General features: G+C 44.0%; 1 protein-coding gene across 1 annotated transcript in view; it reads right to left on the bottom strand.

Annotated features, from left to right (window-relative positions):
- The window catches only part of Plxna2 (plexin A2), a 189,158-nt gene that overhangs the window by 7,599 nt on the left and 155,359 nt on the right, over positions 1-26,200 (bottom strand). The window contains exons 13-26 of the mRNA XM_021198674.2: positions 23,805-23,956; positions 17,793-17,910; positions 15,724-15,860; positions 14,740-14,907; positions 14,402-14,495; positions 10,709-10,948; positions 10,149-10,292; positions 9,611-9,845; positions 7,610-7,752; positions 6,847-7,115; positions 5,016-5,082; positions 4,671-4,817; positions 3,933-4,092; positions 3,454-3,557 (exon numbers count right to left, since the gene is read on the bottom strand). Coding sequence (XP_021054333.1) covers positions 3,454-3,557; positions 3,933-4,092; positions 4,671-4,817; positions 5,016-5,082; positions 6,847-7,115; positions 7,610-7,752; positions 9,611-9,845; positions 10,149-10,292; positions 10,709-10,948; positions 14,402-14,495; positions 14,740-14,907; positions 15,724-15,860; positions 17,793-17,910; positions 23,805-23,956 — 2,178 coding nt within the window. The remainder of the gene's footprint in view (positions 1-3,453; positions 3,558-3,932; positions 4,093-4,670; positions 4,818-5,015; positions 5,083-6,846; positions 7,116-7,609; positions 7,753-9,610; positions 9,846-10,148; positions 10,293-10,708; positions 10,949-14,401; positions 14,496-14,739; positions 14,908-15,723; positions 15,861-17,792; positions 17,911-23,804; positions 23,957-26,200) is intronic.

Raw genomic sequence — 26,200 nt, 5'->3', positions numbered from 1 at the left:
CACTTAAACTAATTCTTTTAAGATGAGCTAAATAAAGTATATTGTTAACATTATTTCAACAGCCTGTTTCTGTATTTTTAATGGGACTAGTGAAAAATTTAGAATGACACACTTTATTTCTATTGGGCAGAAGTGTTAAACTTAGCCTCCCATCAATCTTGTGTTATGGATGACTATTTCCATCTTACAGATGAAAGAATAGAAGCAGGGGTAGGTTAACTTACTGCTTCAGAGTCTCATCATTATTGTACTAAGGAGTTGATATTTTTCTTCAGACCTGTCATCTCCAGAGCACACATTCTCTTCACTCTATTTCTTTATTTGGGATTTTATTACAAGTGACATTGGAGTGAGCCCCATCTTTTCCTTTGGCTCCAATTCTCTCCTGGCCTTTGTTGTATTATGCGTTGGCCCTCTTGAATAGTTTCACCAAAAGTGCATCTGCCCTTGGGGAGTTAGGAGAAAGATGGCACAGTGCCCTGTCCTCTGAGAAGATGCCAGGCCTAGCACCCGACAGTTAAGGGAGGGCCAATGAATAAGGAGCCATAGTGAAGACATTTGGGGCCATCTTGATTTAAGATTGCCCTCCATCTAATAAAAACGGAGAATCCCCAGAATTGTGGTGATCCAATTAAACCCCTAACGCAGAGGGAATAAAACAGCTATAATAATGTTATGGGCCATAAAACATTCCTATTAAACCATTTTTTATTTTAACAATTTTTATGAACTTTGTAAGTTTGATTTATAGCTGCACCAGCCATAAAACCATCTTTCTGGGTCTTAAATTGTCAGTTCTTCTCTCCCACCAAAAAAGAATTAAATGTTGAGAAGTCAAACTATAAATGAACATTAGTGCTAACGAGATTCTCTGATAGCCAGCTTTAGTGATGGTGTTTAATTTTACCCTCCCTATAAATCTATAGGAGCCCAGGCAGTTTTTTTACCCATTTCTTTGTTAATTAAGATGATTTTCTTCTGCAGGGGCTCCAACAGCCTTTGACTCCAGGGAAGATAGCAAGAGGGCAGAGTAGGTAAAGCTCTTGAGTTCTGAGCCCCATGCAGACATCATTGTTCCAAGGAGGTACCAGTGTTCTGCTGGAGAATCTCTGGATTTGCCAGCTATGTGTACCAACAGCACTTAGTCTATGATTGAGGAGGGGTGAGGGGCATTAGCCCTCTCTCTCAAGAATTCCTGCCATCCACAACCGAGAAATGCTACTCTGAAAACCTGGAATTTATCCTCCCAACAAAGACAATGACATCATGTATGGTTGTTATCTTTAAGGAAATTCACAAGATAACTAATGTGACAAATTCTAAGCAGAGTTACAAAGCTACGTCTCTTAGTGTGTTTGTCTGTCTGTCTCTTATTCTCTCTGTCTTATTCATTCTCTCTCTCTCTCTCTCTCTCTCTCTCTCTCTCTCTCTCTCTCTCTCTCTGTCTCCCCACCCTACCCGAACCCTGGGTTTTTTTCTCCCTCTTTTTCAGACAATAGGTGGTATAAACCCATGTTTAAAATAGCTGCCTGGATCCAACCTTAGCTCTATCACCACGTACCAGCCTCTCTGGGCCTTGCTTGTCTCATTTGTCACTGGGGATAATAATCTTGTCTGGTAATTATTGTTGTGATTATTAAAGAAATTAAGACACATAAAGGCTAAGTAAAGTACCTAGTACCCTGTGAGCACTCAGCATGTGTTAGTATTCATGTTGCCATTTTGAATAATAATACCATCTTCATCATCTCTCAAAGGAAGGAAGACTTCCTGCTGCCTCTGTCACTCAGAACTAGGGAGTGGGAAGTGCTTTGCACTCAGTAAAGCTCAGTAAATATTTGACAAATGAATGAATATATAAATGATTAATGACATGAGGGAATTGGAAGTGTTTTGTAAGAGGACCACAATAAGAAAGCGGTAGTCTATTCTTATGGGAATACACAGGTTGGGTAACAGAAACAAGCCTTAAGGTATCAAAGATGGAAAAAAGTCAAGTTCCTGCCCTTCAGGAACAAGATTTGGTGGCACAGATTTGGTCTCTTTTGGGCTTTCTCATTCACCTCTAATCGGTTCATTTCATTGTTCTGGATGTACTCACCATGTGAAGGTGGTTGTGTGTGTGCTTACATGAAATTAACACATAATGCTTTGATTACTTCTGCCTGTATGTAAGTACAAATCTTGAGTTTGTATACTTGCTTCTAAATCTTTCAGCTACTTCATGTCTTCCCTGTTATAGGAGTTACCCCCAGCACAGAGATAAATATTTTAAGGTTGGGAGAAATTATAGAATCCCACCAGCAGAGTGGGTGTTGGAACAGAATACATGTGTCTATACATCTGAGACAGATCCTGGTGTAGCATGGGGATGCACAGGGAGGAGTGCTTTGGGGGTATTCCCAGTACTCCCAGCTTCTTTTGTGTTTCAAGGCATTTGGCCAGCTTCAGGGTCTCCCAGTGGCTGGATATTGGTAACTCAGCCTAGTCTGTCAGCCTCTCTGCATGTCTCTCTTTATAAATCAGACACATAGGAAGATGTCATTAATCACAGTCCCATGGGTCTTACAGCCTGAGGCACTTCCTCTGGTTGGCTTAATTTTCCTCAGTGTCTCTCATTTCCAGTTCCCATTTTAGTGCTTCTCCTGAATCCCAATCTGTCTACCTTTGCTTAATCTTACAGAGACCCCTAAGCTGTGAGTGGTTCCCACAGGACGAAAGCAGGGTGGGGTGGATGCTTATATTCTTTTGCTGAGATTTGTATGACTGTTCATTCCATGGTGTCTGCTAGTATTACATACATATTCTTTGTCACCTTCTATACTGAATTTGATCTACACACCTGCTGAGCCACTCCATGCAGGTTAAAAAGTAAGGGCTCTTAATTTTTTCCAGTTACTGTGGATTTTAAGGGCTGAAGACAAGTCTGTTCCTATTCTGTTACAAGTCAGAGAGCAAATGGCATTAGTAAGAAGCCAGATGAATGAGCACAAGGCACCTTTCTGGAACTGTCCAGGTATAAGATTTTACAATATGTTGTTCCTTGTGTAGCTGTAGAGATACACAGGAGAGGATTACCAAGGCAGTCTTAGAACCCATGTTTTATAAGTTTCCCCCAATTAATCTATTGGGAAGTTAAAGCTAAGCATTACTCTTTCAGACCCACAGAAGAAGAAAGTGGAGAGAGGAAAATACGTTGGCTTTTGAGGCTTTCTAACAGAGAAAAGAGGACATTCTTGAGGATGAAGGCCACAGTTCTTCACACAGTTCCATGGCGCTTACAGACTGAGGTACTTCCTCTGGTTGACTTAATTTTCCTCAGTATTTCTCATTTCCAGTTCCTGTTTTAGTGCTTGTCCTGAATCTGTCTACCTGTGCTTAATCTTACAGAGACCCCTAAGCTATGAGTGGTTCCCACAGGATGAAAGCAGGGTGGGGTGGATTCTCTCTTACCTGGTAATGCATCAGTGTGTTAAGCCGCTTCCAGTCACCCTCTATTTTGGTGGTAATGTCTTCGTCCTGCAACACCACTCTGGCGATACGGCCTTGGCGCCACTCTGGGTGGAAAGGATGGTATGGGTAGCTGTGAGGGGGTAAGAGCATACAGGGCCACCCAGTCTGTGTGTCCTCTAGAGACTTAGGAACTTGGTCTCCATTGGCTAATGTCAGTGGCAGAGCTTTTAGACATCCAAAGGGCAAGGGTTGGAGGAGGGAGAAAGGCAAATGTGGAAGAGCCTCATATCTGAGGGGACAAAGCCTACGGGGAGTGCTTCCCATTGCCTTTATCTGACCAGGATCTAGTCATGCTTTTATGGGGGCAGTGTACCAGGCAGAACTTCACATCCCCTTTCCCTAGCTATCTTATGGCCTGATAGCTGTCTTGGAAGCCATGCTCCCCTCTTGCCCTCCTAGTCCAGTGCCAGCCTTCCTACCCAGATCCATGTCCACAGCCCTTGGCCGCTGGGAGTAGGGAACATTCTTATATACAGCATCGAGGATCTTCTCCTTGACTTGAGTGATGGTATCACAGTTTAGTACCTTCACTGGGATCTCTGGGCTATTCTCATTGTCAGGGTTGACACAGTTCAGGATCTGTAAGTAGGGGATCAAAGGTGAGATGGAAAAACTGGGGAAGTAGTGTGGGAAGAAGCCGAGGCTTCAGAACCATTTCCTAAGGTTTGTTCTCCTAATGAGAAGAATGTGGTTCTCTATTCTGAGACATGGTTTCTTCCTCCTTTTCCTGCTATCTACTGTAGGAGCTGAAGCCAAGTTGTTAATCCTTTCTCAAAAAAAGGTAATCTACTTTTTAGATGGGCTGGGGGAAGGTAAGCTTAATGTGAGGCACTTGAAAGGCTCAAGATAGATCCATGGGTGTCAAGTGCTGGCCTCACTTGTCTTCAAAGGTTCTATACTGGAGACCAGCACACTTACTCTCTTTCCTTGCTGATTTTGCAGTCCCTAATAATGAGTGAACTTGTTTTTTCTCAATGTCATTTTGGGTAAATTGAGGCACAAGCAGCTCTTTTGGCTCATCAGAGGAGGGGAAATCCCTCTTTATATACTTGATATGCCCAGATTGGTCCCTAAGCCTCTTTTTGATAAATGGCTTCATTGGCTAGAAGGTAGAGAAGGGACAGTCACAGATGGTACAGGGCTCTTGGTCTCCTCACCAGAGTCTTATACTCGATCTGCTGCCGGATGAGCTTGTCTTCACTCAGGGAGTATCGGGCCTCACCAGTGATAGCGTCAATGGGGCCTTTCTCCATCTGCTGCTTGATTGCACAGTATAGCATGAAGAGTGGTTCCCCAGCACACTCCTGTGGGCATATCAGGTCAGAGAATATGGATCTTGCCTGGCTCTTCCTGACTGCCTCTAAAGCCAGGGGAGAGAGCCCAGGACAGTTTTGCTTGGGAACAGCCATGCCAAGGAATCCCAGTCTTTGAAGAACAGGTCCCCATGCTGTTTCCAAAGCCAGGGTGTGTGGTTTACTCTAGCCCTGGTCACTCCTTCTTACCTTCAGGAACTTGTGTAGAAGAAAAGCAAACCAGTTAGTCAGCATCTTCTCGGCCACAGACTCAGTCCTGAAGAAGGCAGAGGGACCAGTTACACAGGTGACTGGTGGTATACCTAGGCTTGTCATGTGTGTGTAAGACAGCACAGGGCTAAGACTGGACCCTAGCAACCCAACCGAATTCCAGCAATAATTAGAAGTGACTGGCCAGGAATGAGCTCTTTCCTATACTTAATGGGAAATTGCCTGGGAGGTCATTCCCCAAGATTTAATTTTCTGAAACTCTAGAAAGTGAAGACATTTCATTTTTGCTGCTCTGTGTGTGGTTCCACAAACTGTTGGTGATACCTGATGTGGGTTGCAGACAAATGCTTATCCCACAGGCTGTAAAGGACTCGTTCCTTACTCCCTCAGGTCTTCTGGTGATGAAGAGAATCTGCCCGTTCCTCTGTGGTTTCTGCAACTCAAGTACTCTGTAGTATATGCCAGGTACCTACCTCTCCAAACATAGATTGCCACATGTTCAAATCCAGTCTATATTATTTATTGGCTATATAGCAGTCATAATTAATTCACACTCTCAATTGTTAGAGGTGAATCAATTGATATATTTAAAATGTGAAAGATAACACCTGCCCCACAGTAAAACACTAGGTAAATAAGAATGATTAGGTCTGTGATTCATATGTTCTCTAGGCTTTTAGGTGGAGAGCAGTGTTTAAGAGTTTAGCCAACAGTGGGGTCTGTTTCTATAAGCACAACCTCCTTCCCCTCCCCCAACCCAGGCTGCAGCTATGGGAACTTGGGAAGAAACAAAGCAAAGCACTGTGACAGACCTAGTGGATGGGGATGTGAAGGGGTATTTTAACTCCCTACACGTGATGCAAATTATACCCTCTGGCTGAAGTAAAAGCCAGGGCTGCTAAGCAATAAGGGCTGGGAGAGAGTGACAAAGGCTGAAGAGATTGCAGCTTTCTCTCTGGGCCCTCCCAGCACCCTCTTCCAGCATTGTGTTTGAGATTAGCTCTAATTTAAATACAACAGCTCTTAATGAGAGCTTTCAGTGCTCTTTCTGGCAGGATGGGGCCTCAGTGCTTATAAAACAAAGCCACCCCAAGTGTGGCCTGAAAACCCAAGACCAGTGAGCAAAGGTACAGGAAGAGCCTGAGTGGAGGTGACAGACTCAATTCCTGCTGCTCAGACCCCTAGATTTATTCTGGGCTCATTATGGCCTCAACTGAGGGTGGGTGCAGGAAGAGATACAGGGTGTCTAAAATCTATGCCCTACCAGAAAAGTGGCAATTCTAGTCTAGGAAGCTGGGCCCCAAATCTGTTCCTAATCTCTACCCCAGCATGTCTATCAGATCTAAGCATGATGATGGGAAATTGTTTGCCTGTACTATCCAATAAGGTAGCCACAAGAACAGTGTGTCTGGACACAGGATTGTGATCAGTGAGATGGAGAAAGTAAAGTGTATGATTTATTTAGTTAACAGTGGTACCATGCTCAGGCACACAGGTCTGGAATCAGAGACAGGTATTTCTCTTATCTCTCGTTTATGAGGAAACCAAACCACAAAAAGGCAGCGCCCATGGTGTGAGGTCACAGAGATTAAGTGGACTGGGGTTCAGGCTGAGTCCCAAGACAGGCCAAGTACTTAGGTTGGGAGTCACCTGGTTTCCCAGGACCAGCAAAAGATCACACTCCATACTGGGCTGGTATAAAGAAACAAGCAACCCTTCATGCAAGCCATTTCCAGGGGTTGAGGATAACAGGAGCCTATGTGACAAGGTCTATAACTTAACACTGCCCTTCCCCTGCTGTGGGTCAGACCTGCGGAGAAGCAGCTTGGGGTGGTTCTTGTTCTCCAGGTTCTTGTCAATGAGGTCAGAGAGCAGCTGCTTGAGGACATCAGTGGCATATTCTAGGCGACCCTGAAGGCCTGTCATGATGAGAGAGGCCACGTTCCCACGGTCTCGCATGGAGAAGCTGCGCTGTAGTTCCAGTGTACGGATGAAAGTCAGCAAGAACACCTTGTTGTTGATAAGCTGGGCGAAGAGCTTCAGGGCTTTCTCCACATGCTGCTGCCCATTTCCCTGTACCTGAAGTATGCAGGATGACCTTTAGAGGACAGGCTCTGGATGTCCATCCAGGCCCTTAGGAAGGACATGATAGTGATAATGCCTGCTCTAGGACCCTCTTTATGAGGGCTGCAGCCATTTTATCCCCCAACTCTGTTGTTGGAAGTTGTTCTGTGAAGGTTATAGTCTTCTGGGTCCCCTCTATTTGTCTTGGTGGTGAGGTTCTGAACAGCACTGGCAACAGATGTACCTCATTTCCCAAGGGCCCAACAGGAGATGATCTATCAGCTTAATTTTCCTGTAATTTCCTCTGCCCTGACTCATTCTCTTGAATAAACTAGCCAACAAATGTACAAACAAGCCCCTAGTCATTATTTTTAAGTCTATCACAAACCACTGTTCCCCACCGTTTTTAAAGCAGTTATAAACTATTGTCTCTTTTCCTTCATAACCCTATCCTGCTCTCTGGACTTTCTGGGAATCCCTGGCCTGCATCATTAAAAAACAGGCAGTACCTCCAGCTCCCGCAGAACAGGGTGGTCCTCAATGCCTGGGAACAGGACTCTCATGGCATAGGTACGGTAGTCCAGGTAAGGGATTCCTGATCGATCCAAGTCACTGGTTAGCTCATTGATATCTGTCTGAAGCTCCGCAAAAGCTGTGAGAATGAGTGAAGACAGGGAAGCTTAGAAGCAGTTCAAGTCAGGGGAGAGGAAAGAGGGAAAAGTTTGTCTGAAGGAAGAAGCTGGGGTAGAGTGGCAGTAGGTTAGAGGACTGTAATGAGGAAGGAAGGTGTCCTAGGCTTTTGCTATAGGTTGTTTACTATAGGACTTCAAGGATCTCCTAAGGCATGGTCCCCAACTTGAAGCTATTAGAAGTGGTGGGAACTTGAAGAGATGGTACTTGGGGGAGATCTTAGAGAGTGGGTCTCCCTCTTTGACTTTTTGCTGGCTACACACTTTAACCACTATGTGCAGCCTTACCACAAGCCTTTCCACCACAGGATTAACTTATCAGAGACAGAAAATTTCCAAACTCAGCCAAAGTAACTTAAAAAAAAAGTGTATGTATGCATGTGAACAGATACATGCAAACGTGTCTGTGGCATGTGTACCTTTGGAATCCAGAGGATAACCTTAGGTGGTATCTTTAGAAGCACCTCCTCAGGGACAGGTTCTCATTAGCCTGGAGTTCACAAGTTAGGTTAAGCTGGCTGGCCAAGGAACTGGGATCCTTTTGTCTCTGCTTTCCCTGGGCTGGGATTTTAAACCCATGCCACAGTGCCTGGATGTTTTTGTTGTTTGTTTGTTTTTATGTGGGTTGTAAGGATCAACTCAGACCCTCATGCATGTGACTGAGCTATCTCCCAGCTCCTCTCTCTTCACTGGGTGACTACCTCAGGGACTTGTTATAGTGAATGGAATCTGAGTAACAAACTGTTATGAGAAGATGGAGAGTTTTTATGTCTTCTACGTCTATCTATCTTTTTTTTTTTTTTTTTTACTTCTACAGTTGCAGAGGTGGCTAAAATATAGAGACGAGAACAATACGACTTAGGCCCTTTATAGGTATTTGTAGAAGCAAGAGGAGATCTTCTGGAGTTCGACAAAGGTCAGAATAAACAAACTGATCACCTTCCCCTAGGAAGAAAAAGAACCAGGATGGGAAAACCTTGGCTGTCAAATGCTCACCCTGCAGATGGGTCCAGGCAGTGAAGAGCTCCCAAGTATCTCCCTGGCTTCCCAGGTCAAGGGGTAAATCTTTGTGCTAGCGTATGAGGGAGATGGGAGGGTTCTGAACTATCTCTCCCAGTACAGTTCATCCCCATTGTTCAACAGTTGCTTGATTGTGAAAAGCCACTTGCCACAAAAGGAAAAATGTTTTGATTCCTAATTGATATGTTTACCCAAAGAGCCTGCTAGGCCCTCAGCCTGAGAGAATGCCAGGTATGCTTGTCAGTAACCCTGTGGATGTATCTGTGTAGGAGATGAGAGAAAATACAATCTCCACTCCTACACACATTCACACTCAAGGCTATCTGTCAGCAAGTACGGCCTTTGGAACATTTAGTTTACAGTAGAGATAGAAAACAAATCCTAGGGGATGATGGGTCGGGAAGGAGGCAGGGCTCTCCTACTTTCTTGGCTGTGACTTCCATGTGAGTATTAGGAAAGGGGCAAACACTGGCAATTAGAGGATCTGGTCTAAGACAGTGAGGCCTGGCAGATGCTTACTGTGAAGACATACTAGTCCTGAGAAGGAGAGACAGCTGGCTAAATTATGGACTGATTTGGGGTAGATTAGGAACCGTGAACACCGCCAATGGACCTATCTCCTCACACCTGGGCATACCTGGGTCTTCTCCAACCCCAGGGACAGGAAAGTTCCTGGGAAAGAATAGAATACGAAGGCTTGAGGAAAGAGGATAGAGATAAAGACAAGGTTTGTATGTGAGGAGAGTGATGAAATTAGTGAAGAAGGAGAAGTCCAGGAAGTGAGGATGCACCTGTACTCACCTTCCTTGCACTCCAGTGCTACCCTGGACTCCAGGTTGTCCATTTGCATTTGGAGCCTCTTGAGTGTGAGGTCATTTTCCCTAGACTTGCGCTTGTAAGCGATGAGGACAATGATGACGATGATAAGAAGGAGGCTTCCACCAGCTGCGATGCTGATGATGGCTGGCAGGGTCAACAGGCTGTCGGAGATGACGCTCACGGAGCCAGGTGAGAACACCATCCCGCCCACATGAACCTGTGCATTGTACACACAGACACACAGGTATAGAGCCCTGGAGTGCTATATCCTACAGTGTTATAGTGTGAGCAATGGCAGGGCAGACTCCGACAGGATGGTACATATTTGGATATTAAGTCATTCTTGCCTTGAGATTTGCCTTTCTACTTATGTGTACCCAACTGCTATCCATTTTGATGTAGGACAAGGAGGTGAGGAAATATGGAGGGCATGAGTCAGAACTGAGGTGGAAGGGAAGCTTTCTTCGTGCATACATGGTGAGGTTGGGCAGAGGAAAGAGACAGAAGAGGGTTCACTCACCATGACCTTGTGCTGCCCTGTGAGGTTGGGAGGTTCACAAAGCAGCTGTGTCTCAGACACGGTGACTGTACAAGGTGTCTCTCCAATCATTACTGTGTAGTTGAGTTTGGCCCCTCCAGAGGCAGGAGGACAGAGGTTTTTGCCCTGTAGAGAACAGGTGTCTTAATGAGGAGAATTGGAATTTGCAAGCAGAAATTAATTACCTACTTAAAAGAGATAAAGGAGACAGGGTGGAACAGCAATGTAAAAACCAGTAAGCCTCCATGATGGGCTTTTAAAGAGACTTGAACCAGTCACAGATTAAAGGAGACCCCCCCTACACACACACACACACCCCCCAAAAAAAGAGGTGTTTAGGAAAGAAGAAGAAGAGGAAAGAAAAGGAGACACAAAACACAGATATAGATGGAGGGGAGGACACATGGTATTTAAGGGTAGGTAGGGTACAACAAGACTCCTGTGTGCTAGCATCTAGAGATCTGGCCTTCTCAAGAGGGAAGGGACTGCAACACTCTCTCCCACCACTCTCCAGGTTTTTCTTCCCCATTTATGTTTCCTACCTTCAGGATGATGGGTGAGCCTGGCTTCTGATCCAAGATTCCAGTGGGGCTGAGCAGTTCAAATGTTGGGTTGGGGTAGTAGATGAACTTGGTGTCATTATAGATGAGTAAGGATTGGACATTGTTAAAGAGAAATCCAAACTCATCTGGCCGTTCCACAGTGTCCAGACCTGGACGGTAGTCACTGGTCAGAGAGGGTGCCAAACAGGTGAGGGTGGTTGTGTTTACCACTGTGCATACCTGAGGAAGCAGAGAACAGCATTCAAACTTGACCACTTGGTGGGTGAAGGAGGGTCTGTCATCTCCTCTTACCCTCTGTTTGCTTGATTTCCTTCACTACATAGGAGGCCCTTAAGAAAAATGTGGTGATAATGCATTTAACCCCACTCATTTATTTATTAACACTGTTTTGAGCACCTGTTTTCTGGAAGACACTGGGCTGAGAGTCTGGTGCACAGAATGAAGTAGTCTCAAGGGACAGCTCTGGATTAATTAAACAAGCTTTATAAGCTACTCCACAGAGAGCCTGGGGCAGCACAGGGCACGATACTGTGAAATGCATGAATGGATGAGGAACACTCTGGTGGGGGGAACCAGATGCTCTGGAAAGTCTGTGAGTGTGCATGGCCTAAAGCAGGATTCATGAAAGATTTTCCTCAGAAGTAGTGAATGCTTTTATCTAAAGAACAAGAGGCTTACCTAGGCCAAAGAATAGTGCAGGAGCAAGTTTCAGCTGGAGGAGACAGCAAATGCAAAGACTGAAGATGTAAGAATGTCTAAGAGGACAATTGCAGTAAGGGAGTATGTGTGGGGGTTAGGGGTGGGTGTGGAACAGAAAGTGGTGAGATGAGCAGTTTGTGCCTTGCACAGTATTCAGCTAATGCCTCAGCACAAAGTGGTCAGTTGACAGAATCCTGCCACTCAGGGCCTTTCTTTCTTTTTTTCTGGCCACATACTCCTTCATCTCCATTCAGAAGTGACTTTGAGTTCATGTTCTCCCTTGTCTCTTGGTAGACCTCTGGTCAGCCATCAAAATTCTACTGACTGGTGCCTGGCTAGCACCACCTGCTATTTTCTCCTGTAGTGGTTGGTTCTGAAGCTAAGACAACATCCAACCAAAGAAACTACTAACAGACCCATTGCAGGACATGGCGGAAAAAAGCAGATTCCTGCTTGTTCTTCTTCTAACTTTTACTCTGCACCACAGTTAGCTCAGTTTCATTGTGGGAGCTGGGCTGTCACAGGAATAGCCTAGAACACGCTAGTATATTCTGCCTAGCGTGTGTGTGTGTGTGTGTGTGTGTGTGTGTGTGTGTGTACATATACACAGCCAGGCTTCATGACCAGAAACAGGTGCCTGTGTGAAACACTTGACAGCACAGAAAAGAGCTGGTATGTAGAAGTGATGTCAGAACTTCAAATCAAGTCTTAATCCTTCCAAACAAAACTGCTTCCCTGGCTTTTCTGCTGTTCTAGGGATCAGTTTCCATTCCTGTCCCTTTCCAACTTAATGCCCATATCATGGTGCATCTAGGGATACTAATAGGCATAGGAGAAGCAACCAGTGCAATTAAATGAGTATAGTTTGTCAACATCCCTATGCATTTTGAGGTTTTGTGCCAGTCTTCCTCACTGTCTATCTGAGAACTTGGAACACAAGTAAAAGGGTAGCTCCAGGCTGAGGCTAAGGTGGGGCCCAAATGGAGCAAAAGAGCAAAGTACTTCTTTCCTCATATTGTAAACAGAGGCACTGGGTAGCACTTTGAGGCCATGTTCTAGGGACACTGCCTTCCTCCATGCCTTCCATTCAGGCCTGCAAGCCCAGACCCCCCCCCCCAGCAGGTCACTATGGAGTCATAGACCCCTCCAATTCATCCCAGCAGGTGGAACTATACTTAGTTCTTTTCAGGATGTCATACAATAGGGAAGCTGAAGCCCTATTTTTTTTTTTTTTCATTGAGGATGAAAGCTGTAGCTTTTGGGAGTCACCCTTGTCTCCCTCATGCTAACATTGTAGCATTCTCTCAATACTATATTCACATCTCATTTTGTATGTATTGGTGCCTTATATTGATCCTGTTAACTGGGGAGAAAGTCCTCCCCAGCTTGGTCAATACCTTGAGATGGCAAAAGCCTTGTAACTAGGTGGCATTCCTTGTATGTAGAAACAAATGACAGAGCCATCCCTAGCCCAAACCATCTCATGTCATACTATGCACATGCCCTAACCACCCCATGACTCTGTACCAAGCACTCAGGAAGAGACCCTCATGCCTTAGAGCCAACTGATATACACAAATCAATCCTCTGGCCCTGTAGCACCATCCTTTCTATGAAGACTAAGAGAAGCTAGAGCCAGCTTTTTCTTCTGCCTGAAAGGTGGCTGCCTTGGCATAAGGGATCCTTCTCTTAAGAATTTATCTGTAAGTTGTATTCTGGTTGGCCATTTTGGAATGATAATAAAATCTGTATTTTAAAACTTGTACTTAGTTTTTGGAAAAGGAATGGGTTATCTTCCCTCAGTATAAGTTCAAGGCTCCCATCAGGAAAGACTTAGCTGTCAGGAGGCAGATAGAGACCAGGTCCTTCCTATGATTCCAATTCTGAACTTGGATGAAGGGAGAATGTGTTTACCAAACTAAAAGTGCTGAGCATTTCTAGCATGATGGGAAGTTATAGCCATGAATACCTTGTGCTTAGGGGCAAGTTATCTACCCATCTGGCCTTAGTTTCTCCTCTATGCAATGAAGGTGTGGGATTTGATAATCCTTAACACATTTTTCTTTTGGTCTAGCCTAGCATTGTGTTATTTTATGCACTTCTGTTTTCCAAGGAAGCTTTCAGCAGGTTGGACATGTGTCAGGGATAAAAGGAAAGACACCATTCCACCTTTTGCCTGTCCATCTCAGATTTACCAATATCCCAAAGGTCACAGAGTAATAATAACAGCCAATACAGCATCTTCTGTATTATAATTATGAATATAGTAATGTGCTGAAAATGCAGGTTAAAAGGAGTGAGATGGTGCTGCAGGAACAAGCTGAAAACTTTTCAGTAGCTTATCAGACATTCTGTTTTCATCAGAATAAGAGAACTTTTTTAAATTCACAAACACTCATAGCTAAATGGAATAAAATTAAGAAGCTATGCAAAGGCATGAAGAAGTTGTAGTCATCTTGTCAGTGGGTCAGAATTCTGTCTCCTGACATTAAATATAAACATTACTTTCATGGATGGCCTGTTCAGACACTGCAAAGCAAGTCTTTCAGCCATTTACCTATAAGGAGCACAGGATCACGGAAGTTAAAGGACTTGATTGGAGCCATACAGTTCATAAATGGCAGATTCTTATTTCCAATACAGAACTTGCTAAATGTGGAGGAAGAACTTCTTTCTACCTCCCACACTGTTTCTCATTTATCCTTCAAGGGAACATTTTCACTGAAGTGAACATAACCCTTTTGTGCTGTATTAGAACTCAGCAGTCAGCACTTTTAGACCTTTGCTATATCACCTGAAATTATGTCATCACATTAGTTTCTGGATGGTTCAGTGTTTGGAACCATCTTCAATAATTTTCTCTGTCTAGTTATCAGGCATTCATATACTTAACCCCTAGCTCCTGGCCTTGCAAGGTTGGCCAGAGAGCCATTGCTACTGAAGCCAAGGAAGGGAATACCAAAGGTTACTCACATTGACAGATTCTTTGCCGTTAAATTTGACTCGGACCCTTGGCTCCTGAATAACATCCAAGTTGAAGCCTGTGATGGTTAGGGGCGTGTGCCCACTGGAAACAAGCAGAAGCTAGGTTAGGTAAACCCCCTTAAATTTGGTAAACTGATCTTCAACCACAAGGGTCCCCAATATGAGCCACCCTTGTACTGTAGGGCTTCTGTAACATCATTTTCCTCTGGGTGAATCCTGTTAACCTCACCTTCCTCAAGATACAGTTCACCAACCACACTGTCTTCCAGATGATGTGCTCGGCTAACCTCACATCCCTTTAGATGTACCTAACCAATCTCACCCACCTAGTGATACTCCACTCTGGCTCGATACGTTGGACCCGTGGATCATCTATATACTCGAACTGCAGACTGCTGTCCACCCGGGCTCTGTCGACACTCACGGAGACAGGGACTGATCCTAGTCCATTAGATGATGGGGGTGAAACACACACAATCTCATTCATTGACCTCCTGATGGAGAAACAGAGAAAAGTTAAGACAAAAAAGATGAGCACGAACTAGATTGAAAGGCATGACCCTCCTCCCCCTATGTGTGGCCCATGATACATTCTGCTGTCGTCTTTTCTGTGCTACAGAAATATCTTCTACCAGTGTCCATCAGCACCTTCACTTTACCTTCGCTAGATTAGGAAGGGAGCACAGTAGAAAGTTTAAAGAATATGGGCAGAGACAAGGCTCTATGAGATTTTTGAGAAATCCTTTTTCTAGAATATGAATAATCAATACTTAGGGTCCAGTCAGGTTGTCAATACATATTCCTGTCCTCTGTTGTGATAAAAACACAAGGTTTGCTCTGGCAGAGTTTATAGTGCAAAGCTTTCAGGTAGGTAACACTGGGCAGTCTGGGGCTTAATCCATGGATTCCTTCAGAATTCACCTGAAGTCTGCATCCTCAGGGCTCATGGTTGTGGCTGACAATATTAGGTGTGCTGTTGTTATTGTTGTTGTTAACTTTTTTTTTTTAATGCACAGAAGATAATCTTGAGAACAAATCTATGCTTAAATTGCTAAAACCATGTCACCTCCATGAGTCTCAAGTTCCTACAGTGAAACTTAGCCTGGAGAGCTCCTGGGATTATTTCTTATTTGATCTAGTAACCCTTGCCTCCAGTTCCCTTTAGATGTTACCAGCCCCTCCAATCTATGGGAAATAAACTGATAAATGGCATACACTTTTAACAATGACTAGCATGTCTGAGCCAAGGAGAGGACCAATGATGAGGAGGTAACAGGCATGACAAGGCGACAACAACACACCATCCTTACCCATAGAATTCACAGGTCTGATTGCCCAGGTACACTGCCACACTGCTCCCAGCACCAAGGTAATGGCCTGTGATGGTCACCATGGTACCTCCTGACTCTGGTCCCCGGATAGGGCTGAGTGACAGCACAGAAGGATTCTTTGAAAAGAAAGAGAGAAACACTCCTAGCTTAGTTCCAAGGGTAGACCTAATGGTAAGAGGGATAACAATCATGCTGGGAGCTAAGGTAGTTTTCCTGCCCTCAGTAGTTCCAAACATCATTGCTTTCTCTAGGGAAGGTGAAAGGCTGCCATACATTGGAATTAATTAACTTTCTGGGGGAGTCTTATACTCATAATACTGAAGATAAAGCTGATATGACACTGGCTAATCTATAAAATAGTTTGCATATTGAGAACAATTTGACAATGCTACTTTATATAGAGCCTATTCTAAGGTTTGTTATTATTATTTGTTTGTTTTTGGCACAGTATCAATAGGGCTGAGTAAAATGTTCTTGCCTAAGTTGGGCAGCTGATAGATTGAAACCTCTATGAATGGTCCATGTATATGTCCTCTTGTCCTTCCTTAAGCACGGAGACCTCAATCTTGGTGCTATTAGTAAATGTTAAACATGACTTCTCTTACCCTTACTCCTGGATGACAATATCACTTGCAAGCATGCTCACTAAGTAGAAATTAATTATAAGAAACTTTAGCCTAACATGCACGAAGCAGTTGACCTAAATCAGAAGGAATTGCCTCTGTCTAGTGAGCAGTGATATGGAAAGTATATTTTTCTTGTTTTTGTTTTTTTCTTTTGTTATCTTGTTAGAGTCTCACTACATAGCTTAGGCTGCTCTTGAGCTGGAGACCCTCCTATCCTCACCTCCTGAGTGCTGGGATCAAAAGCTTGTGACACCACACATAGCTTGGGAAGTGCATTTAACTTAGTGAGTGGATTCTAGTCTGTACCAGCCCCTCACTATCTATGGCCCTGAGGTGGGTCATATGATTATTCTGCATTTCAGCTTGCCCCTTTGTCAATTGAGGAGAGTTTGATGGGCCTAGGGCCCTTTGCAGGTCTGATATTTACAATTCTCTCCCTATCCTTTCCTTTTGTTTCCCATGTCCCCTGGGGAGGAAATGAGGTACAGTGGCTGCAGACAGTTTGGCAAATCTGAGAGAAAAAAAGTACAAGGAAAAGGGTAGCAATGCTAAACTGAGAATATAGGCCTGGAAACTTTATAAACTACTTAATAAAATGCTTTAGAAAGAAGAGAATTTTGTGACCTAATGATTTTTAAAAACTCTTAGTAAGGCTGGGTTGACCCCATCCACTGTTGTTAACACTTTTTAATGAAGTACTCAGTGTGCAGATGGAGGTAAGATTTAGAAAAGGAACTTAAGGGCTCCCAATACAAAGTATTGATTCAGGATTAATTGAGCCAAGGGAGACTCCAGGACCTCAGAAGCAATTTATAGATTTGGCATGAATTTAGTGCCAGCCTCACAGAAAGTTTTGTTACCAAAACTGCTTGGAGAAATGTTTTTAGGTGTATGCATACATGTACATGTAACCATAAAGACACGCAGAACTGTTAGCTCACATGTTCCCTCTGGTCTTATGCATAGAGGCACATCTCTGCCAGATTGGAGACTCTTCTGATTCTTAGCTTAAAATACCCTCATCAAAAATCAAAGCATATGGATAAACATAAACCTCTTAATTAGTGTCTTCATTAAGCTAGAATTAGATCACAATGTCACATGGAGGGATAAAAGGCAGCCTAGTCTTTCATCTAGAATCCATTTTCTAAGAAAGGCTTAAGTTTTTGCCTTGCTTAGAACTCTGACTTATGGTCCTCTAAGACTCCAAATTTTGGGGTTTTCTGTTTTTTTTTTTTTCTCCCGTCATGTGACTATTCAACCCCATAAAGACAGCCTTCCAAGTAGGGAGGCCAGAAACTCCCTTTACTGATCACCATGGTCTTCCTGGCTAGGAGGACCAAGTGAGAGTTCCCTGGGAGAAGTCTGGCACAGATGTGTGTCCTCGCTGGCTATGTGGCTAACCTTGGTCCCAGAACTTACCACAAAAGTATACTGCTGGTGGGACTTGGTCATGAACTCTGGCTTGCATTCCCCAATGCACAGGCGCACAGGCCCAGATGTGGTACCTATAACGGCATGGCCCATCTCACAGACGATCCTGAGAAGACAACAGACCTGATGAAAGGCTTGACAAGGCTGCAGTCTGCTCATTTGCTCAGCAGTCAGTGGGTGACCCATCACTGTCTTGCCATAGTGCTAGGCCATGACTTAGTTTAGTACCAATGTGGCCATGAGTTTAGTATTGATCTCCTGGGCTTTGTCTTATTTCTACAGTGAGAGGTTGGATATGGTTATATATAAAAGCTGTGGGTGCCTCTGATATACCATTCTGCCCCAATTCCTGTGAGCACCTAGTATAGTGCCTCACCATGGGTCATATCTAGGATTGGCAGAATGAGTAGACTGTCCAACAGAGATTGAGGGGCAGAACTTAGTTGATGCTTTCTGCTATGCAGCAAGCCAACACAGCAGCTCTCCCTAAGAGCACAGGTGAATGACGGTCACACTGATTCAGTTGTAGTTTGCTTCCTGCAGTGAACTCTCAAAAGCAGGTAAATAATCTGGTGAGATAATGTGAGCATCCAAACAGCATCTCCCAGCACAATGGGAGAAGTTCATGGACATGGGTGGTAACTGAGTTCATTAGGTACCGACTGACACTTAATCAAGGCTGAGCATACTCAGTGGGTGACATGGCCTTGGTTAGAAGTCACGTCTTCCATTGTCGGGAACACTGGAGGAAGATGCTCTGCACTTTCTCAGCAGGCCAGATCAATATTCCCTGGTGATTTCCCTGGCTCCTGAGATAAGTTAAAGAATAATACTAGTCCCTTTAAGTCACGGTGTCTTTCAGAAAGGGTGGGCTGTAGGGGATGGGTAGGAAAGGGTTCTACCAGTCTCAGCAAATAGGGGGCCAGGAAATGAGGAAGGAAAATTCTTCTTGCCTCCTGACACCTTTTCAGATTGCAAGAGCAGTGTCTATGCATCCATGCTAGGCTTGCTTAGTGGGGGATCAGAAAAATAACCCTCCTCCCCACTAATCTCCTATATTATCCTGGCACAGTATGAAGACCTGTGTTTAACAGATCAAATTTTATCTGAATCATTTCTGTAGGAAAGAAGGTAACTAAACAAAGATTTCCTTTCAATGTAATAAAACTAGCATTAAACAAAACAAATCTCTCTCTCTCTCTCTCTCTCTCTCTCTCTCACACACACACACACACACACACACACACACGCCACTGGTTTCTGTCTTCCTTCATAACAGTTAATCCCAAATAAATACATTGACTGCTGGTAAATATTTACCTAACATACAATAACTATCTATGAATAAATAAATTCACTATGAACCCACACAGCATGATAACAACAATCAATTAGTGTTGGTATGTAGTCCTCTCCTTAAACCTCATTAGTGAAGCATCTGAGATGGTGTTTGGTTATTTTCATACTGATACTTGCTTAGAGTAACACCTCGAAACTGTTTTCTGGTGCTGGACCCTGCTTTTGTTTTGGGGTCCCTGATTTTCTACAGCTCACCCTTTGGCCCCTAAAAGACCTCTGGAGAGTCAGCTAATTCTTGTGGGCAGTGAGTGTAGGGACTGGGAAGCAGATAAGCTTTTTCATTTCTTCTAATCGAGACTGGCTCTTTCTTCATTCAAGGCCCGTATATACTCTGTGGGAGAGATCCTCCACAGGAGAGGGGGAAGCAATTATTATAGGCATGAAATTGTGGAAAAGGGAAATTGGAGGACACAAGGAGGTTACAAGCAAGAATGAACTCTTGGCTTTGGGCATGGGCCTGTTTCAGAGAGGAGAAGGTCTAGTCTGGCCTGTTCAACTGCCTATAAAGGGCTTAGGAATTGGCTGAACACATTGCATTGTTAGGTTCTAAACATTTTCTTGCTTGGGGTTCATGTTCCAAAAACTAAACTTCATGTATGGAGCCCCTGAAAGAGGAGTGATAAAAGGAGATGGAACCAATCCAAGTATCTAGACTAAGTATTTGTAGCTGGCTCTGAATGAAATACATGCTTGAATGGGCCTGAGGTATAATGTCTTCATTTAGCAGCTGAGCTCTGTCTCACCTGACTGTAAGTACGGAGAGGGCTGGGGTCAGGAGTAGGGTACAAACAAGGGTTTGTATGAGCATGTCTAAGAAGTTAGACTGGAGTTTTCAGAAAACCAAGCAGTATTGTGGGTGAAGTGCAACTGTCACTCTCTTTTCCCCTTTCACTCATGAGCCCTGAAAGGCAATTTGGAAAGGACTTGAATTTTCATAGGACACCTGTCTTTGCTGAGGGAGATGAATTACAGAAGAAACATGCCACAGAAGTGGAAAGGGCTGTGTAGAAAAATAAGGATTGTGCCACAGTAGAACCTGTAGTTGCTGGTGGCAGAGGCAGCCCACAAAATGGGACCAAATATCACATTAATCCTCTGCTCCAGGAAGGGTCTTATTATTTCTGACATATACACAATCAAGATTCAGGGATGCTGCATGACTTATTTAGGGCCACATTCCAGCAAGTTAAGGAGTTCTGACTGGAAGAAAGGTGAGCCTGAGTTTCGAGTTTGTATCTTTCATCACTCCAGTTTGTAGACACTGGATCCTTATCCTATGTATAAATGTATGTGTGTGAAAGTATGTGTGTATATACATATGTATATATGTATTGTGTGTATGTCTGTACATATGTGTATGTTTGTATATATATATATATATATATATATATATATATATATATATACATACATACATATATGTGTGTATGTATGTATGTATTTGTATGTATTTGGACAAAATCTCACTACATTTTCTAGGCTAGTCTCCAATCTCTGGGTTTAAGCAGCGTTTCTGCTTCAGCCGCCTTTGTTGGTGGATCCATAGGCATGTGTCATCACACTTGTCTCAGATGCTGGATTTAATAAAAAGCTCTGGATGCTTTAAGGGAGAGACAGCACAGGCATCATACTAGTGACAGATCTTGGCAAATATAGGGAACAACCCCACTCATTTCCTAGGATTCTGAGACTTAGTCACTTGATGTCTTCTCTTGGCTGTGGACCACCACAGGCATAAGGGTTTATTTTACTTCCTCCCCGAAGTCTCATTTGTATTCTCTGGTTTAATTTCTTAGAGGCTTCCCAATTTCCATGCCCTCTGTGTTCCTGGTTTCTCTGAGACTCCCTACATATCACTAGAAGGCAATGACTAGAGATAGTGAAATTTTCCCCTTATAAAATGAATTAAGCCAAACAACTGTCCAGTTTCCATATGAAGATTTGACTTGTAATTGACAGAGGGGTTTCCAGTTAGTGTGTGTGTGTGTGTGTGTGTGTGTGTGTGTGTGTTTTACAGACTATGGGTCATATTGTTCTAGCTTCCTGAGGACCTCTTAGGGGATTGTACACATCAGCTGGTCCTAATTTACAGATGGACCATTTGAGAATCAGGAAGCAAAGTGACTTGCCCAATGCTATTCAGTTCATCAGTAGTTGAACTATAGCTTGCCCCCAGGCTCCTGGCACCAGCTCAGTTTTCTCATTACCCCCATACCACACTATTTCTGACAGACATGCATAAGTGATGGCTCACTTCCTGGGTGGGAAGCACAGAGGTTCAGCACCCATCCAGCTGAGTTTGAATTCACACATAAAGCAGAGGAGAGGGAGGTCAAATGAAAGCAAACCCTTGTCTCTGGAGATACTGAGTTGAAGTCTGGATCTCCATTCCACAGCACAGAAAATGTCCTAAGGCTGAATCATCTTGCCCTCCACAGACATGTGGGGTGTTGATTTCAGGACTAATAAGAACCTTTAAACCGATATTAACCTAATTGTGGAATGATAGATGGCAGACACAAGCATATGGTGAATCATTACTGCATTCCCCTAATCCTGTTTGTGGCCAGGATTCTGTACTGAGCCCAGTTAGCCAAATTCATCTCTTGCAGACATCTGTAATGATTACACCTGCTGCTCACTGCCCAGGATGGAGGCTTAATGATGTTAACAAACTCTGAAACCTTAGGAGTGGTAATGAGACTGGCACAGCTGGAAACCAGGTTGCAACCAGTGAGGCATAGGGTGTCCTTCACTGCTTCCCGCCTGTCCTGTGCCTGAAGCAAGGACAGAGATAGCTTTCAAGGGTCACCATCGACCTCAACAGGCCTGGAATGAGTGCCTCCCCAGGGTCCTGTTGTGACTACACTTACAGTTCATTTGGGTACTTTCCTCCCCATAATCCTGGATAAAGGAGTATATTTGACTTCATAAACAGAACTAAAGTTTCTTGTCATCCATTAGATGAAGGTCATAGACTAAATGGCTTGCTGAAGTATCAGGGCTGGTTAGCAGGGGAGCCGGGGTCAAAACAGTTTAATTCAAACCTTGGGTAAGTTTTGAGTCCAGCTGCCTGGCACTTCATACTCCTCACCCTAAAGTCTGAGTCCTCCAAGCCCCCAAGTTGGACCATGGAAAGCTCTTGAGGTCCAGGTGGATTTGGGGTCTCTGTGTCCAAGTGCCTGGTGAAGCTTTGCATGGCATGGGACTCTAGATCATGTGACCATGAGGTTTCCTGCAGGTGGTCCTGGTTTCCAGTGTAACCACATTATCTCCTAATGTGGTTCCCTAGAAATACTTATGCATTCCTGATTTCCCTTCTGTAGGCCTAGCCATCACTCTCTCAAAGCTCATTCCTTATAGGGATAAGGTTATCAATAAAGAACAGGACATGGAGGAAAAGAAGGATTAGGCCAGCTTTATCTCCTCGCCTGTGACCAGTGACTCTTACACTTCTCCCAAGAGTCTGGGAATTTACCCTTTCTGCCACTGACCCTTCTCTGAGCTATGCTAGAATAAAGGGCCTTTGAGGTTCAGAGCCATGGGTGATGGATGAGTCATGGAGTATCCAAGTCTTCTTTGCTCAGAAGTGTGGCCAGTAGTAGTTGCTGCATCAGGGAAATAGGTCTGACAAGGAGTTAGAAGATTTTAGTTCTAGTCTGCCCTGGTATTTACTTCCCAAGTGGCTGGAGAAAATAATCTCCCCAACTTTTACTCTTGCCAGCTTTTGTAGTAATTTATTTGCCAGAGTCAGAATAATTAAAAAAAATTATTGGATAGGAAAGTGTTCTTCTGTACACTAAAAAACACTGATGGAAAATAAAGTGATGTCACTTTTATGACTGCCATTGAGGACTGGCTCTCAGAGGAGCCTGAGGCTGCAGTATAACAGGGTAAGAGAGAAAATCCTGAGTTAAAGTCAAGACCTTATTGGCTCCTGACACACACAGAGTTGCATCTTAAATAGATGGAAGAGCCCTTGACCCGATGTCACATGGCAGAGCATGAAGGATGCTCTGGTGGCTCCCTTCCCTTGTTCTTCCTTCTCTTTCATCCACCCCAGCCCACCCCCACTTCTGGACCACTTCCTGCTCACTGACTGTATTTTCCACTGCCAAGGGAACACCCCACACTGAAACATATGCCACTCCTGAGCTTGCCCGCCTAACCGCCACTACATGCCTATTTTCTAATTTCCAGCTGACATTTCCCTTAGTGAAATAAATGAATTCGCTCCAGTGGAGGCCCTGTTCAGATTAAGCTACTGTCAGAGCCCCAGGCACTAAACAAATTGTTGTCCACAGCCTACCTAGAAGGGTGCATTTCAATGGGGGTTGGGGGAATGGGAGGGGCCAAGAGTTCCCAGAGGGGCTTTCACCATTCAGGCCAGCAGGCTGACAAAGACTAAATGAGGGGCAGTAAGATCACCTGGAGCCCTGATGCCTGAGGAGAGTAGAATAGAGAAACAACTGGAACAAGGCTTCTTGGGGAGGCAGAAAGACCCCAAAAGACTTCTTGGGACATTTTCCACAGGAGGTGGTAAAGTGAAAGATACTTGGGGAAGCCCCAGAGAAGGAAGTACAGAGACTCTCCACTCTGAAGCTCACACTGACAAAGGCCAGCAGGCCAGGGTGGACTCACTGCTCAGCGATGATGTATTCCCCTGGGATAGGTGTGCAGGGCACTCCAGCCACCTGCACATGGTGAGCAATCTCAGAGAAGTCCAAGCCCAGGTTCACGCCATGGATGGTCACACGAGTCCCTCCTTCAGGTGGTCCTGATACTGTCAAAATCTGTAGGAGGGAGTTGGTGTTAGCCACTAGCTGAGTAATTCACAAGAATAGAAGTTTCTTTTCCCTCCCCAGAGTACTTAGGAACTTTGGTGAGACTCCTAGAATGTGAGTGCCTTCTGTTTTTCTCACCTTGTGCAGAATACTGCTATCACCTTCTATCTTACACTATTTCCTTAGATCATTCACCCATCCATCCATCCACCCACCCATGCACCCATTCACCCATCTATTAAAAAAAGCAAAACTTAACAGGAAGAATTCTGAACTCTCATAAGAACATCACTGATTTATGTGCATCTCTAATTCACTAGCTGTCTGAGTGTGATCAAGTTACATAATCTCTGTGAACTTCAGTTCTTCTTCTGTGAAGAGAGTATTATCATGTCTACCAAGCTAGAGTGAGCATGGAAGCACCAGTTAGTTCTTGAAGCTCTGTGTTCACAAGGAGGCTTTGAAACTATGACAGTAGTGTTATTGCTATTTCTGTGCTCGATCCTGTAGGATACAATGGTGAATATTAGACAGACTTGTCCTCAAAGAATTTATAAGTCAGGAAGGAAGTGATAACAAAGTTTCCAGTTTAGGGTCTGCAGTGATCAGACAGATACAGGGAAAACAGCGGGGATTTGTAACAAGTGGGGATTAGATTTGGCTGAAGGGAAATATCACAGACCCATACTGCTTACCATTGTTCTGAAAGAAAGAGAAAAAACTCATGATATGTTAGAGCAAAGAAGTGACTTCATATTTTACAATCTTTCCCTGGTTTCCTGCTAGTAAGGATCATTATTTATTTGCTCATTCTTTAATTCAGTTACCAAATGCTGATTATCTCATTTTGCTTTTACCCAAAAGGAAAGGAGTGGAAGAATCAGAATGCCAGACTATAAGTTTCTCAGGAATCCAGTAAATCCTATGAATATGTTCATGCTTTGAAGTTTACAGTTGCCTGAAGTTTGAAGTAACTGGCTAATCTTGATCCTGAGTGAACAAAGAAATTCATAATTGTCAACCTAGGGGTAGAGGTGAGTGTGTGTCAGAGCATCTTATTCTAGGAGTCTTATTTTATAGTGAGAAGAAAGAGAGCTAGAAGTGTTAGGGATGGATCCAAAATCTTAGGTAACCTGTGCACAGCAATAAAAAGGCAACTTATCTCTACATCCTAAGAAAGGCTTGACTTGATTGAGACCAGCAGTCTGCTAAGATTCCAGGATGGTGCCTCTGAGGCAGGGACAGTGTCTTTGTATTCTTGGACATTGAACAAGCTCCACTTTAAGCCTATACATGCTAGTTGTCTGAGTTAGAGTTGTTATTGCAAAGGGTTTATTTTACTCACAGGTCCATGGAAACAGTTCATTATTTAAAGAAGTGAGGGTAGAATCTCAAACAGGGCAGGAACCTGAAGGCAGGAGCTGATGCAGAGGACATGGAAGAATGCTGCTTACTAGTTTTCTCTTCATGGCTTGCTTAGCCTGATTTCTTATAGAACCCAGGACCACTTGCCCAGGGATGGCACCACATATGACTGGGCCCTTCATCATTAATCACTAATTTCAAAAATGCCGTACTGGCCTGTCTATGATCCAATCTTAAGTGGGTATTTTCTCAATTGAGATTTCGTTTTTCGGATGACTTTAGCTTATATCAAGTTGACATAAGACCATCTAACACAATTGAACCCTGTTAGGGATGGAACAGTCAATATGGATGAGTCCAGGTGAAAGGGGCCACTCGTCCTCAGAGATACTGAGTCTTGCTACCCTTCCAGACATGGACCCCCATGTTCTAGCCAACAAGAAAGAGATGGGAGTGTGGGTGGGCATAGCTCTTCCTTATTACTGGTGGCAGACTTTGTCTCAGTGTGGAGGTTGCCAAGCCAGAATTAATTTGGCCTGCTGACCTCACTTTCATTTCTGCAAACCTTCAATGGTGCTGCTGAATTCTTGCCTGAAAGGCCCCCAAAACACTATTCTGAGGACTCATTTTACCTACATTACCTTGTCTGTGACTCTGATTCCTTTTTCTTGGAATAAAATACCTCAGCTTATAAATAAAACTAAACATATGGAGTGGATGAAGGGAGATGTTGCCAAAGAGACTCACAGGCATATCCATGTGTTTGGGTGGGGGTGTGAAAGACAGAAGAACTATGCAGAAGAGAAAAAGGTAACAGGAGTAAGAAGCCTCTGTGGGTCAAAATGATCATCCATCATGACCAAGTAGGCTTTATCCCAGGGATGCAGG

This window comes from Mus pahari, chromosome 5, assembly GCF_900095145.1.
Source record: "Mus pahari chromosome 5, PAHARI_EIJ_v1.1, whole genome shotgun sequence".
Taxonomy (NCBI): domain Eukaryota; kingdom Metazoa; phylum Chordata; class Mammalia; order Rodentia; family Muridae; genus Mus; species Mus pahari.
This window is presented reverse-complemented; position numbering and strand designations above follow the sequence as displayed.